Raw genomic sequence first — 15,448 nt, forward strand, 5'->3', positions numbered from 1 at the left:
AGAGAGATATCACCGCTTTCCAGCAAGACCGCCGTCAGCCGGCGGTGTCGCGAACTGCTAACGGCGTGCGGCGAGTTGCCGTGTCGCTTAGAGCACTGCACGGGCTCGGGCTTACCCGAAAGCCCGGGCCCGGCCCGGCCCGTGGGCCGGGCCGGGCCGGGTAGAGCAGTTTTTTCACGGGCTCGGGCCGGGCTCGGGCACGGCGTGTGCTTTTTGACCCGGGCCCGGGCCGGGCTCAGGTTTTTTGACGCGGGCCCGGGCCGGGCTCGGGCTTTCTGCGAGTTATTCTCGGGCTTCTCAACTCTGAAAAACATGTATTTTTCGGTCTCGGGCCGGGTTCGGGCCAGTTTCGAGTCGGGCTCGGGCCGGGCTCGGGCTTAAGGTAAAGGGGTGGCGGGCCGGGCCGGGCGGGTAACGTAGATTATTTCCGGTCCCGGGCCGGGCCCGGTCTCGCCATAAAAGTTTTGATCGGGCTCGTGCGGGCCGCCCAATGTAACAACGGGCCCGGCCCGGGCCCGGGCCGCAAAAATCGGCCCATGCAGTGCTCTAGTGTCGCTAATGTAGACGAGCCTTCATTCCGGCGCCGTGGACACCATAAGTGGCTCCAACAAAATCAACGTCAGTCTGCTTACGAATGAACTGCCTCTATTTCCGTCTGGAATATGCCAAAATGGAACATGGTGATCACTTACTTGAATTTTGACGGCGTTTATAGCTTCTTCACTCGATCGTAAATTTTATTTCGCTGAAACCCCGAACCGACGTTGGCAGGTGTCGTTTTCTCAACATAGAAAACAATTTACTGTATGTAAAGCTCGCCCTTGTCGGTTTATTTTGCGTCAAAAGCTCTTACAGGGAGCCGACAGTCTCGAAACCGTACCACAACACGATCGGTGGTGCACGCTTGCAGCTGCTGGTGCATGCATGGTTCTCATGCAGTTTTCTGCGCAAGATACTTCTAGGGAGTTTTTCAGAGGGAAATTCGTCCTCGATTATCGGAGCCTCTTCACCGTTTTCAATATTCACGCTGAGAGAAACGATAAAGAAAAAGAGTCCAAACTCGCCAAGGTTACACTTTCGTAAAACGTAAAAACGTGTTCCCTGCGGCCCCGCGTTTGTTTGGGAGACTGGAAGTTCGGCGCTTTCTCACTTACGGCGCTGAGGGCCGTTTTTCACGAGCGCCCCCTGGGCTGCGCTGGTTCCCCCGGCGAAGCTTAAGCGTCCTCCAGTTCTGATGATGTTTCGCTGTACTTTGGTTCTAGGCCACATTGAGGGAATGTTGAAAACTGAGCATTTCTAAATTTTGATCAGGCCCCATGCCGCAGAAAATATATATGGTGTCTGTGTTGGCTTCAACGGCATCCAATAACGCTATCGCGTTCCACTCTTAAAGGGGAAGCTTAAGCGTACTCCAAGTTTTTTCAGCAAGTGTTACACGTTTGTAAAACGGGAAGGTGAAAGCCTGATTGCACACTTGACACGCATTACCACAATTCTTCGGAAACGTATCTTAATCGTGACAAAATGTGCCAAGTGTGTGCAATAAGGCTTTCGCCTTCGCATTTTACGAACGTGTAACACTTGCTTAATTTTTATTTCGATAGCGATGTACTCAATATAAAAAACCGCCAAGCACTCTGTACAGATGGTTAACCAGCGATGCTGAACGTGCGGTCCCGGTGTTGACCAGTTGGCCCCGGTTTGACCCGACGCTGTATTGAAGCGTTTCTCAATTATTGGTTACATGTTTGTGTTTCTAGTGGAACGCAAGCGCCAATGACGGGCGATGCTGCTAACCACGACGCCGAGCTAACTCGAGATATTGAACGCATGCGGCAATGGCGAGCCGAGGAAGCGGCGTTGCGAGCAGAGCAGCGTCAACGTGGCAATAGCGTAACGCGTTCGCCAACGACGTCACTAACGGCGCTGCCAATGGCGCGCGCGCTTGGGTGCGACGTAGAGAACGACGTAACTCATGGCGCAGCCAACGGAGACGTTTAGCGAAACATGGTACGAACGGTTTTTCGTTTCGCCTAGCCATATACAGCTTTCGCTGTAATGTTTTGGTCAATCCATGGGAATTTCCGACGTCGCCATCACCGCTGTGATTAGCGCCGGCGTTGCCGGGATGTTCCGCATAACGTCCAATTGCGATAAGATCGCGGCCTCGCGCCGTATACGAGAGAACGCTTGCGTGGGTGAGCCGAGAAGATGCATGGCGGCTTGCGGCGCCTTCTCATGCGCGCGAGATAGGGATATGGATGGGGCAGGTTGCCTTTCCTACTCCGACTGCGGAGGCTGGAGGTATTGCCTTCGAAGAGTCCGAGATGGCATCGTATGCGCTGCGTTCTCGCGCGCCTAGTTCACATCGAAGCGAGGGGCGACCTGAAGGGGAATTCGCTCACCGCTCTTCATCACGTTCTGACCCCTCATAATCATCATCAGTGTCTGCGGTCACCCACTGAGATGTGCTCGTGTTTGCCTGTGCGCGCATGACAACGTACTCGTTAATTTAGTTAGTAAGCTAATGTGCACAGTAGTTTATGCATCTGATAAAACTACTAACCTTGCTTTGTATAGCTGTCTAATAATTTCCTATACCACTCAATCCTTGGCCTTTCGGACCAAACTGCGACTTTTATTGCGCGAGAACTCTTTGGTGAATATCCCAGCAAAGGCTGTTCGTCCCGTGACGCCTTATATCTGCAAAATAAATGCATTTGGTCAAGTTAATACTATAATCGTTAATAGTGTAATATATAGAAGATGATTGGCAGCGATGGGCAGACATGCATATGGAAGGGGAGGAAGCAAGAGAAAGGCAGAAGGGCAGGGAGGTTAATCAGAATAACGTCCGGTTGGCTACCTACACCCGGGGGAATGGGAAAAGGGAACACAAAGATGACAGGGAGAGAGAGGAGGGAAGGAAAGAAGGGAAATTAGCGGTTAGTTCGCTGAGCGTGTGTTATTGCACTAATAGTCACAAACGTTGACAGAAGCCCGTCGTCCTCAAGAAGCACAAAAGTGCCTTCACCGCTTTATGGGCCGACGAGCGATGGGGGCGGTGTTCCAACAGCAACCTGCACGGAAAGTGTCCGATTGTCCAGTTTTGTTAGCGCGTTAGCAAGTTCTTGTCTTTCTAGGGCATATCGTGGACAGTGGCACAGCAGGTGGTCGATAGTTTCGTCGGTGCGGCCGACCTCGCATGCTGCACTGTCGGTTACTCCATTTAATGTAGAGTATGCCTTTGTGAAGGCAACTCCTAACCAAAGCTGACAGAGAAGCGAAGCTTCACGTCGAGGAAGTCCGAATGGAGGTTGGAGTTGCAGTGAGGGGTTTAATTGATGCAGTCGTGTAAGTCGTACGTTTGGCGAGTTCCACTCGGTCAGTGGGAAGTAATGTTCCCACTGACCTGGAACTTCCCAAGGAACCCATTGAAAGACAACCTCGTGGCCCTTTTGTTGGACCTGATGGTGAAGTTTCACGGTTTCGTATGTTAACTGTTCATGACAGCCGCGTCGGAGAAACTGACTGCTGCAATTTAATGCCGTTTTTTGAGTCTGAAAAGACAAGCCCATTTTCTAGGTCTTTCAGAATCAATGAATTCCAGTGCACGACGCAGAGCCGTTAGTTCTGTCGCCGTTGAGGTCGTGACATGCGATGTCTTGAACTGCAGTGTTATTCCTCGCGTTGGTACAACCACCGCACCACCAGAACTGGACGACGTAGTCGATCCATCGGTATAGATGTGCACGTGGTTTCCGTACTTTTCATGCAAGAGGAGTAAGCTCAGTTGTTTTACAGCAGGACCCGGTAGATCTGACTGGAATCGTTATGTCTACTTGTGGACGGCTCAAGCACCACGGAGGAAAACACTGGCTTGGTCGCAGGTGCGTACCCTGAAGTAAACGATGCACGATGTGCACTGACAGTAGCGCTAAATGTCGAGCAGGTCCTTTCAGCAGTGAGGCTCGCCAGGTGGTGGGAAGGGGTCCAGCATAGTGTCTGAGATGCGTACGCATTGTCTCAACGGTAATGCTGCGCGTCGTGATTGGGTAATCCTGGGCAATGGCAATGGTTTCAGCCGTTGACACACTGCATGGCAAGCCAAGACATATCTTAAAGGCTTGGGCTTGAATGCTCCGAATCGTACGCAGGTTAGTCTTGCAGGTGTTGGATATTGCAGGCAGGCTGTACCGCAGGAATCTAACGAACAAGACCATGTACAGCTGTAACATACCGTGTATGGACATTCCCAGCTTTTTCCTGCAAGGAACCTGAACAGGTGACAGATAGCAGTCAGCCGCTTTTTCACGTAATTCACGTGTGGAATCCAAGACAGGTCTCTGTCAGTTACGACTCCCAAGAACCTGTGATTTCTCTGATGTATGGCATAAGTTGTCCGTTAATTGATATGCCGTAAGCAGACATTGGCTTCCTGGTGAATGCCACCACTGCGCACTTTCCACGTGAAATTTCAAGTCCTTGTTGACGAAGGTAGCAAGATGTCATTGTGGCTGCCTTCTGAAGCCGAGCGCGCGAAGCTGAGGTCGTGTTACACCTGATATCCAAATGCAGATGTCTTCCGCATAGATGGAAAGTCGTACGGTGCTTGGCAGGTTGTCAACGAATCCAATGAGGGTTAGATTGAAAAGCGTCGGGCTAAGCACTCCGCCTTGAGGCACTCCTCGGCTATCGTAATGCTCGGATGTCGGGCCATTTTATGTGTGCACGTAGAATGATCTTCTCAGTAAGTAGCTGCACAGCCACATAAATATCTTACCACCAAGTCCTACTGCTTCTAACGCGCCAAGGATGGCTTGATGGGTGACATTATCGTAAGCCCCTTTAACGTCTAGAAACAGAGCAGCAGATAGTCGTTTACAGGCCTTCTGGTTTTGCACAAATGTTACCAAGTCAACAACGTTGTCTGTTACCAAGTCAACACGATTCAGGCCATGCCTGAATCCGGCCATAGCGTCTGGGTAGATTTCATAGTACTCTAAGTACCTATCCAGATGTGTTAAAATCATCCTTTCCACTGTTTTTCCGACACAACTGGCAAGAGTGATCGGATGGTACGAGGAAATGTCCAAAGGCGACTTGCCAGCTTTGAGAAGTGGAATGAGGCGACTTGACTTCTATTCCTGCGGAACCGTACCGTCTGCCAGGAGTCGTTGTATAGAAGCAAGAGTGCCTTCCGAGCTTGGTCTCCTAGGTTACACAGGGCACTATACGTAATGCCATCAGGTCCTGGCGCTGAAGAACGCCTGCAAAAAGCCAGCGCAGCTTCTAGTTCTTCCATAGAAAATGGGCACTCTATGCGGGGATCACGTGAGAGCAGTGAGTGGTAGAGCGTCCCCGTTCGATCGGAATCGGCCTCGCCAGCAATCTTTCTGCAGAAAGATTCAGCGACCTCAATCTCTCTACATTGTAGATGTAGTGCTGGAGATTTAAACGGGTGGCGGTGACCAAAGGTGTGCGAAGACCACGAACAGTCCTCCATATAAGCGATAAAGGTTTTCGCGGATCCAGGGACTCGCAATAGGATACCCATTGTTGGGAAGCCAGCTTGTTCATGTGACGCTGTATTTTCTTTTGTGTTCGTCTAGCCAATCTCAAATCATGAGTGGACTTCGTGCGGGCATTTTCGTTCCGCACGACGGCGAATTGCTCGAAGTTTCTCGAGTTTGATGTCGAAATTGGTGTGGGCAGAACTCTTCCAAAGCGAATGCGTGGTTGTTTGTATGGCATCCTTTATCGCTCCTTCTAGGTTGTAGGAGGTACCGTCACGACAGCAGTCTTCCATGATTATTTCCTATTTAGGCCAATCGGTGCACTGGACGGCTCTGGGGTACTTGGAGCTAGTTATAGACCTTCTATCTTCAATTAAGTTGGGATGTTGTCGCTACCTCGCGTTTCTAAATCCAAAAACCAGTGCAGTCTTCTCGAAAACGAACGTGAAACGAAGTTAAGGTCCAAGCAGCTACTATACACTGATCCACGCAGATAAGTGGGGCTTCCATCATTTGACAGGCAAAGTTCGCGTTAAGAGGCAAAGGACACCAATGTTTTGCCTCTAGAGTTCACTTTGGAGCTTCCCTATAGGTAATGGTGGGCATTAAAGTCGCCAGTGATCACCCACGGCTGCGGAGTCGATGTCAAAATTCCCTGCAAGCGCTCACAATCCAGACGACTTGTCGGAGATAAGTAGGCTCCAAGAATTGTGAACGTGAGCTTTTTCTTCTTCACTTCCAAGCAAACGTATTGATTTACTTCGTCAGGACGCACTAGGTGATGCACATGAGTCAAGTCACGGCGTATAAACACAACAATCTTGCTGCACTCTTCGTGGGTAGAGGACATAAAGCACCCATAACCGGACAGTCTGATGGGAGCTGACAAGTTTGGCTCGCATATCACGATAATGGGGATTTGGTGCGTCAAAACAAACTGTCTAAAGTCGGCCATGCGTGACTTAAGCCCTCTTGCGTTCCACTGAGAGACAGATGCATTCTTGACCTCCTCTTGAAACGACGCCATCTCTCGGGCCGTGGTTTTACCCTAGAGCCTCAAGTACCGGACTCAAGGTGTCCAGCACCTGCAGTGCGCTCTGCGCTGACGGGGTTTTCATGCTGCTCAGTAGAATGCGCATGGCGTCCATAAGTTGGAGACATGCATAAGTTAGCAAAACAAGTAAGCAAAAGCGAAGTAGCAGCCGACTCAAAAAGTACTTGCGCATTAGAAGACAATTATCAGAATTCTATAGCATTTTTTTCTTACATGGATTTTCGGTCACAGATAGGGCTCATGGGCGTCAGCGCGGTGATCACAAGGATCAGCGATCAAGAACGCCAGATAGCCCTGGAACAGACCAGGCAGGTCTACTGCCGCCGCATGGAAGCCTGTGAGCACGGACGACAGATGATGCTCCGCATGGGTCGCCCCCAAGCCGAGTGAGTGTATTTCGCAGTGCTGAACAAAACCTCCACGTGGTTGTATCAGCGCACTGCGTGCAGAACATCGAGAGCTTATCTATTTTATCTTTCGGATTTTGACGTGGAAACCTGCACGCGTGTCGTTTTTTATTTGCAAAACACGTCGGATTGGCCGCTGTGGCTGTAGAAACTAAGTAAAAGTCTTACTTCAACCCGCCGCGGTGGCTTAGTCAGCTAAGGCGTTGCGCTGCTGAGGACGAGATCGCGGGATCGAATCCCGGCCGCGGCGACCGCATTTCGATGAAGACGAAATGCAAAAACGCCCGTGTGCTTTCGTTGTAGTGCATGTTAAAAGCCCGAGCTGGTGAAAATTAATCCGGAGCCCTCCACTACGGCAGGCCTCATAATCAGAACTGGTTTTGGCACGTAAAACCCCAGAAAGAAGAAGAAGAAAGTCTTACTTCAGCGAAGCAGATAGTGATTCCTTTAGATAGCGCACCTTGTACATACGTCTGCGTATGCTGTTAAGAATACGCACATATCCCATGCCATGATCTCTTATCATCATGTGGCTAAAGCCTTTTATATATACATGTGGGAAAACAGATGCAGTTTAATACGGGATTAATGGGGTTCTTGTAGGGTATGCAAACACGGGCATTCCCGTAGAAGGCTAGCGCCTTATTGAATTAATGGAGCCGCGACTATTTAGTAGACTCTCAGATTCGCAACAGCTTTCTCCATTCTGTGCTCTGGTAAGCGTACATAAAAGGGCACCACGCAGTCCATCTATAAGATGTGGGTACATATTCTATGCATGTAAACAATAACATTTCTAATGAATTTGCTGGCACTGCTTCTCTTCATTAGTTGGAACAGCCGTTATGAGATTTCCTTCCTTGATAGGTTAGGAAAACAATGAAAGAACTCCACCGGAAGAACTTTTTGAAACTCCTGGACAACGCTAATGAAAGTACCCTCCGTAATTTTATAGGATGCCTCGATGTACGCGTTCTCCGCTTAGAGTTAGAACAACTGTGTCGTCTGCTACGGCGGCCGCCATTCTGGGTCTAACCGCTGTCGGTGAGAAGCGCGCCCAACCTATCGCTTGTGCCGGTATCCCGGAGTGTCATGAGCCAATAAAGGAAGGAAGAAAGAAAGAAGAAAAAGCAGAAGATAAAACAGAACAAGAAGACACGAGGACTCAGTGGTAGAAATAAAGAAGAAAGAAGGTATAAAATAAGAGCTTCCGAATAAAAAGAATACATTATATGAAAGCAGAAGAAGAAGCGCAAAAGTGCGCGTGCAGCTACGTGGCCAACGAGAGAAGAGACACGTAGCCGAAGAGAGCAGCCCAGCTACGCTCTGGGACGCAGGCAGGCAGAAGGAGCTGGAGGCCGGAAAGGACGGTTGGATCACGGAGACGGCGGCAACCCGATGGAAGCTGTTCTTCAGATGCCGCGGCCACGACCCGCGAGCTGAGTGGACGTCCCACCGGAAGCCGCAGCTACAGGCTGACGGCACCGCTTCCCGGATTCCCTGCGGCTACGATCCGCAGGCTAGCGGAGTTGATCGGGCGATCCAGGCGCCTCGGTCACCCCACCGTCTTGACCCCCGAACCAGGCCAACCGTGGACCGAACGTCGGACACAGCGACTTCGAGTCTACGACGCATCGGCGGGCCCAACGACGTGTCGCCGGAAGCCGCGACGACGAGGTGACGTGGCCACGTCGAGGGACTTAATGTAAATACTTTGGACTTATGAATTTTGATATCTGAGGACTCTGGGGAATTTCTAGAATTTACTCGTGCTGTATATTGTTTGTTTCGTGCTGTTTTCTTTGTCGTTAGTTTTTTCAATTATAAATGTTTGTCCTAAACGTACGACTTGTCCCTGTCTGTCTTTAGTCCACCGAAATCCGTGACACGGAGAAAAGGAAGGAATAGCGCTTCTGTGTAGCATTCTCTGGCTAGGTTCTCGGGGTAATTTTATTCACCGTTCGTACTTCCATTTCGTTTCCCAGAAAACACTAGAGCCATCTCCGCTTGAATAGGTGAATTTGTGTGAGGACACAAATGATGATGATGATTTATTGGCATTCCCTTCGAAACAGGGTGATGTCAAATAGTCACGTAGCCTGCTTGATTTAATCAGGTATGCTATACATGTTTTTTATCTAGCATTTCTGTATACATTTTATTAATCTTTCCCTCACTACCTACCTTGTACCTCTACCTATGACTAAGAGATCAAATCAGGTCGTACCAATCTCTTCCCTGCTTTTTTTTTCACGAGTGCTCTAAACGTCTCTTGCTTATCTCGACTGCTGACCGATTGATGCTTCCGTCCAAGCGCTACTGGAAGGTGTACGTTGCATACTCAATGGGTGAATCCCTTCGCATTCCATTAGGATGTGCTGAGTGGTATCCGGATTTTTGCTGCTGCATACACGCGCCTCATCTATTTGCGAATATTTGGCCCGGTATGTTTTTCTCCTTAGGCAACTGGCCAGCTCGAATCTGAAACAGCAAGACACTTCCATTCGTGTTATCGTGCAGATTTTCCTTTCTAATTTGTATATATTGTAAGCATTTATGCGGACTCCATCTTCATCTGTACAAATCCATCATCAATCATCGGCTCGTGTTCGTTTTTGCGTCGGCGCCATTTTTCCTTCTTGGAATAAAGCGTCTTTTCGACCGTGGCATTTCAAGTGGTGGAGGCCTCAATACTCTTCAAGATCTCTCCTGGAGCTACGTTCGGGTCGCCGCTTACGCCAAGAGGCCTCCATATCGCAAGACCAGCCCGCAGCGTCCACCAGCTCGGTTCAAGTGCCAGCCACCCCCACTCTCAGCCCTGCCAACAACCGGTATCGCTATCCTGAAATCTTCTCTGGCTTGCCTGGTGAGGGCGTTGGAGACTGGCTCGACAATTGCGATCGTGTCAGCGAGTACAACAACTGAAACGAGACATTGAGGTTAACAAACGTACCATTTTACGTCTCTCAAGTAGCCGAGACATGGTTCCTGAATCACGAGAGAGACTTCCGTGATTGGTCGTCTTTCAAGGAGCAGCTACGGCGGATTTTTGGCACACCCACGGTTCGCTCGGAAGTTGCGAAAAAGAAGCTGTCTGAGCGCGTCCAGCATTATGGCGAGTCGTATACCTCGTACATTGAGGATATCCTCGCGCTTTGCCGCCGTGTCGACAGTGCCATGCCTGAAACTGACCGCGTGCGACACCTACTTAAGGGTATCGGATCTACTGCGTTCAACGCACTCGCCACTCAAAACCCTTCGACGGTGTCGGACGTCCTCTCCGTTTGTCAGCGCATCGACGCCCTGCAATCAATCCGCTTGCAACCGGACCTCTCCGACAACCCCCTGGCAAACAGTATTCAGCTCCGGCCTATCATTCGAGCCATAATTCGTGAGGAATTGCAAGCGCATGGCTCACCCCCTTGCAGCAGCACTCACGTCCAACCTGCTTCTACTGACCTGCGCGGCATTATTAAGGAGGAATTGGCCTCCCTGAAGCACGCCCACCATGCCAACGCTTCTCCTTGCCCACAACAGGCTTCTTACGCCCAGGTTGCTGCAATGCCAGCCGCACCGCCTCCAATCACACCGCCTGTGCCTGCTCACGATCACCTGGCCCCTTTAGTCGCCCGAGCTCCGAACCCGCCTTACTACACTGCCTGGCCTTCGTCGAGGCCTATCTGCTATTACTGTGGCTTTCGACGACATATCTCCCGGTTTTGCCGACGCCGCCAGCAAGACGACCGTCGTGGTTACGCTGCCTTTGAACGCGATGAGCCACCTCCTCGCGTCTACCGCACTTATGACGATAATCCTCCCACTCGCCGATCTCCATCTCCGGCCGCCTTCTCCAACAGGCCCACAACACACGTGCCTCGAGACGCCGCTCCGACGTTCTGTTTCGCCACTTCAGCTTGTCTCCCAACTTGATGTCCAGCGACCGGAAAACTAACCAGTGCTGTTTTTGGAGGGAAAACTGCATCGGCGCGAACTGCCACAAGTCCTCCTGAAAGTCCGACGAACATGTTATTGGTGTCTGTGGAGGGTGTGCGTTTGTTAGCTCTGATTGACACGGGTGTGAAAAAATGTCACAGTTTCGCCCTAAGGGCGAAGCAATGAATGCGATAGCAACACCGCAATGTGGCACGAAATAAGGTGAGCGGCTTTGGTAGCAATATGAATTGTAGTAAACATGAGCTGATTAAGTAAGCAGGTGTGCTGCGGCGTAAGTAGACCGACATGAAGAGAGACTCGATGACCCCGAGAAGGCGCGTGTGAAACGGTGGTGTTGATGAGAAGCGCTTCCCGTGGGCAGCGCGTGCGAAGGGACACACCTGTAGCGCTGCACTGCCGATCCGGGCAACATTGCATGTGTAGCGTGCGTTGGAAAATGTGGCCCGACTATTACTAACTGAATGAACAAGCGTGGTGTGAGCGCGCACAAGCAAACATAAATAGATCACACTAAATGACCGCAGACAACGACTGTCAAAATGCTGGCAGAAAGCGCATATACGTCGCAGCGGGCGAAGGTACGTGCGGTCTATCGCTTCAACGGAAACTGAGCGGCGAATGCACAGCGCATAGAAAAGGTCAGAGCCGTGTGAAGATAAGAGACAGTGCGGCCGGCGAGCGACGAGCGCGGTTGCTGGCAGAGTAGAAGTGCCCCCCCCCCCCCGCTGCCTCCGGCGCTGCCGTCCCGCTTCCGTGCTTGCGCGTGGGAGATTGAGTGGGAAGTTCCCCTTGTGCCCAGTTACAAGATGGTGCCTTTGGTGCCGGAGCGCAGCGTCGCCCCGCCTCCCTCCCTCCCTCCCATGCCCCCACGCGCGCCGGTCGCGTTTGCTTTCCGCCGTGCGATCGCTCTCCGTGATAGCGCGCGTCCCCCGCACGCTACTGCTCGGGCATACGGCGCGCGGCGAAGATTTTATCTATACGGAACCTCACGGCGACGGCGACGGCGACGGCAGAAATCCGATTGAAGTGTCCATATAATTGCTATCGCAATAAAAGAAGACGCGCCTCCGTGCAGCGGCATCGCCAACGCTCGGCCCGCTCTGCTCACGCTGTTGGTCGCTGGTGTCTTTGGAGACGGTGCTCCTCGCCATTCTTGGAACTCGTAGCGTCGTTGAAGGACACCGCCAATAAATCTCTTCTCAATTGATGGAGGTTGCTGGATATCCCTCTCCGCTTGCACCCTGGAGCTTCGAACCCGAACGCTTCCGCCCATCATGACTGACCTCACAGACCCGCCGGCGCCTGCGCCCCAGCCCGTCATCTGCACCGGGGTTCCTCGGCAACGTGATCCGAAGGTCTTCAGCGGTACAGATGAAACGGACGTGGAGGACTGGTTTACGTCGTTTAAACGGGTGAGCGCGCATAACAAGTGGGACGACGTCGCAAAGTTGACCAACGTCATATTGCCGCAAGTCTGCTTCTAAACATGTGTTCTACGACGGTAGCCAGCGAGCCACTGTGTCAGAAGAGCGTCTGCTACCTGTCGCGCGCCTGCTTGGTTTCGTGGGGTGGCGCAATGTGTGCCGCTCATGCACGCGCACGAGACAGGGGCTCGGACCATCACTGGAAGAGAAAGAAGTGCGTTCGGCGCAGAGACGCTCGTGTGGAACGTTCTTTGAAACTCTTCGTGTACATAGTTAGTTGCAGGGCACAGGTTCGCCCTTAATAAACCAGTTTTTCTATTTTACTCCTCGAAATACCGTTACATTCTGGTGGAGGTGCGGGGTATGTTTGGAAGTCCCCTGGGTGCCAGAGACCGGAGCCCCGATCCTCAGCGATTGGAATCTGGAGAGGTGACTCCAGTGCACCAGCGCGCCAGCCGCCGACTTCGGGGAGACCCGCCTGAATTCGGACCGCTTCCCACTGCTACGGCCACACGGACGATGTCTTCCACTGACGCCACGACGATGACTAGCCAGGCGACATCACCCGAGGTCGTCGTGTACCCGCCGCGCATGCCCGAAATGTTCCACGGTGACCCGTACGAAGACGTCGAGGATTGGTTGGAGCACTTCGAGAGGGTCGCAGATGTCAACGGCTGGAACCCGGCACGGAAACGTCGCCACGTGTACTTCGCGTTGGGGGATTCAGCAAAGACATGGTACGAGAATCACGAAGCGGTGTTAACGTCGTGGGAAGAGTTTCGGCGACATCTGCTTGCTGGGTTTGCATGCGCCGATCGCCGAGAGAAGGCTGAGAATGCTCTGCAAGCCAGGAACCAGCGCACCAACGAGAGTGTCGGCATGTACATCGAGGACATGTCCCGTCTGTTCAAGCGTGCCGATGCAAACATGTCCGAGGAGAAGAAAGTGCGCCATCTTATGCGTGGCGTGAAGGAGGAGCTATTTGCCGGGTTGGTTCGCAACCCGCCACGTACTGTTGCGGAGTTTCGCACCGAGGCGACGACGATAGAGAAGGCCCTGCAGCAGCGCGCCCGCCACTACAACCGTGATGTCAGCAGCGCCCCTGTGGACGTTCTTTCGGCAGGCATGGGCAATAACACCGAAGCGTTGAGAGAGCTGGTGCGAACTATCGTTGAAGAAGAGCTTCGGAAGCTGCAGCAACCGCAAGTCGCGTCGAATGTTTCTTCGCTGGCCGCCGTCATTCGGGATGAAGTTAGGCATGCCATGTTAGAACCGCAACCGGAGGTGCAGCCTGTTTCACTCGGGCAACTACGGCAGGAACGCCGCGTACCAACATACGCTGACGCTGTGCGTCAGCCTGCCGTGCAGACTGCATCATTCGCAGTCCTCAGTGCACGCCCACCGGCTCCCCGCAGTGCATCTTTCCAGGGAGAAAGATCCACGAGTACAGACCACGAGTACAGACCACGGAAAAGCGACGTGTGGCGTACACCCGACAGGACGCCGCTCTGCTTCCATTGCGGAGAGGCCGGACACATGTACAGATGGTGCCCATATCGGCGAGTCGGCCTTCGTGGATTCGCTGTCAATGCACCTTGCCCCCGCAATGGGGAAAGACCCATCGATATCGAAGATTACTTGTCGCGAAGTCAACTTGCAGCTGCTAGTTACCAACACCAGTCACGGTCACCAGCGCCCGCCCGCTACCGATCACCAAGCCCACGACCCTTTTCAAGTTCCCCAAGGCGTCGTTCAGAAAGCCCGCGCCCGGAAAACTAAAGCCAGCGACCTGGGAAGGCAAGGCCGCTGACGTTCGACAAAGCGAAGATCCTCCGTCAATGTTGCAGTGCAGTAGCGACAAGCAGAAAGCGACGACTACGATAAGTACGCAGAAAATTTCTTCAGACTTACTTATTGCCGTGGATGGACATGAATCGAATGCTTTAGTAGACACGGGTGCTGATTATTCAGTCGTAAGCTACGCACTCGCAAAACAGCTTAAGAAAGTTTTGACGCCGTGGAACGGACCGCACGTACGTACAGCTGGGGGTCACCTCATTAGTCCTCTAGGAATATGCACTGCAAGAGTTCTGATTCGAGGTGTAACTTATGTTACCGAATTCGTAGTACTTCCGGACTTTTCGAGAGACGTTATACTCGGTATGGGTTTTCTGCACGCAAACGGTGCTATAATTGACCTGCAGAATTCTAGCGTTTCCTTCTCTACGAAGTTGGCCATTGACATGGAGGAGCCTGAGGAACCGGACTACACTGCCTTGCGAGTTCTTGACGCAGACGTAACTGTGCCACCACGAAGCAGTGTACTGGTTCGCGTCAGAAATCAAGCATTCGTTGACTCCGAGGGTATAGCGGACGGCAATGTCGAGCTATTGCTGAAGAAAGGTATTTGCATTGCTAGGGGCATTATCCGCTTACGCGATGGGCTTGCCGATCTATTGCTGACAAACTTCGGAAGTGAACTTCAGCATGTCGCGAAGGACACTGCCATCGCCTTCCTGCACAGTTTTACTACAGTGACAAGCTTATGTACCCTGGAGTCGGAGCCACCTCCTGCGAAAACTACGAATAAGGCCACAGCAGCAGTTGCAATAAGCCCACACCTATCGCCAGCCGAGGCGAAAACCATACAAGACCTCATAGGTGCTTTTGCAGAGTGTTTCTCTACTTCCTCAAGAGTACGGAGAACGCAGGTTGTTAAACACCGTATAATAACAGATGAAGCAACAAGACCTGTATACCAACACCCATACCGAGTATCGCCGAAAGAACGGGAGATCATAAAGAATCAGGTGCAAGAGATGCTTCAGGATGATGTCATTCAGCCGTCCAACAGCCCATGGGCGTCCCCGGTAGTTCTTGTCACGAAAAAGGACAACACAATGAGATTTTGTGTTGATTACCGGAAACTGAACAGCGTCACCAAGCGTGATGTGTACCCCTTGCCACGTATCGATGACACCTTGGACCGGCTGCGTGATGCAAAGTATTTTTCTTCGTTGGATTTAAAAAGCGGATATTGGCAAATTGAAGTGGACGAAAGAGATCGTGAAAAAACAGCATTCGTTACTCCGG

General features: G+C 51.9%; 1 protein-coding gene across 2 annotated transcripts in view; it reads left to right on the forward strand.

The window, feature by feature from the left end:
- Positions 1–15,448, forward strand: part of LOC119439891 (uncharacterized) — a 227,704-nt gene that overhangs the window by 109,043 nt on the left and 103,213 nt on the right. For both annotated transcript variants that reach the window (XM_049661137.1, XM_049661138.1), the window contains one exon: positions 6,802–6,956. In XM_049661137.1, coding sequence (XP_049517094.1) covers positions 6,802–6,956 — 155 coding nt within the window. The remainder of the gene's footprint in view (positions 1–6,801; positions 6,957–15,448) is intronic.

Source organism: Dermacentor silvarum, chromosome 2 (genome assembly GCF_013339745.2).
Source record: "Dermacentor silvarum isolate Dsil-2018 chromosome 2, BIME_Dsil_1.4, whole genome shotgun sequence".
Taxonomy (NCBI): domain Eukaryota; kingdom Metazoa; phylum Arthropoda; class Arachnida; order Ixodida; family Ixodidae; genus Dermacentor; species Dermacentor silvarum.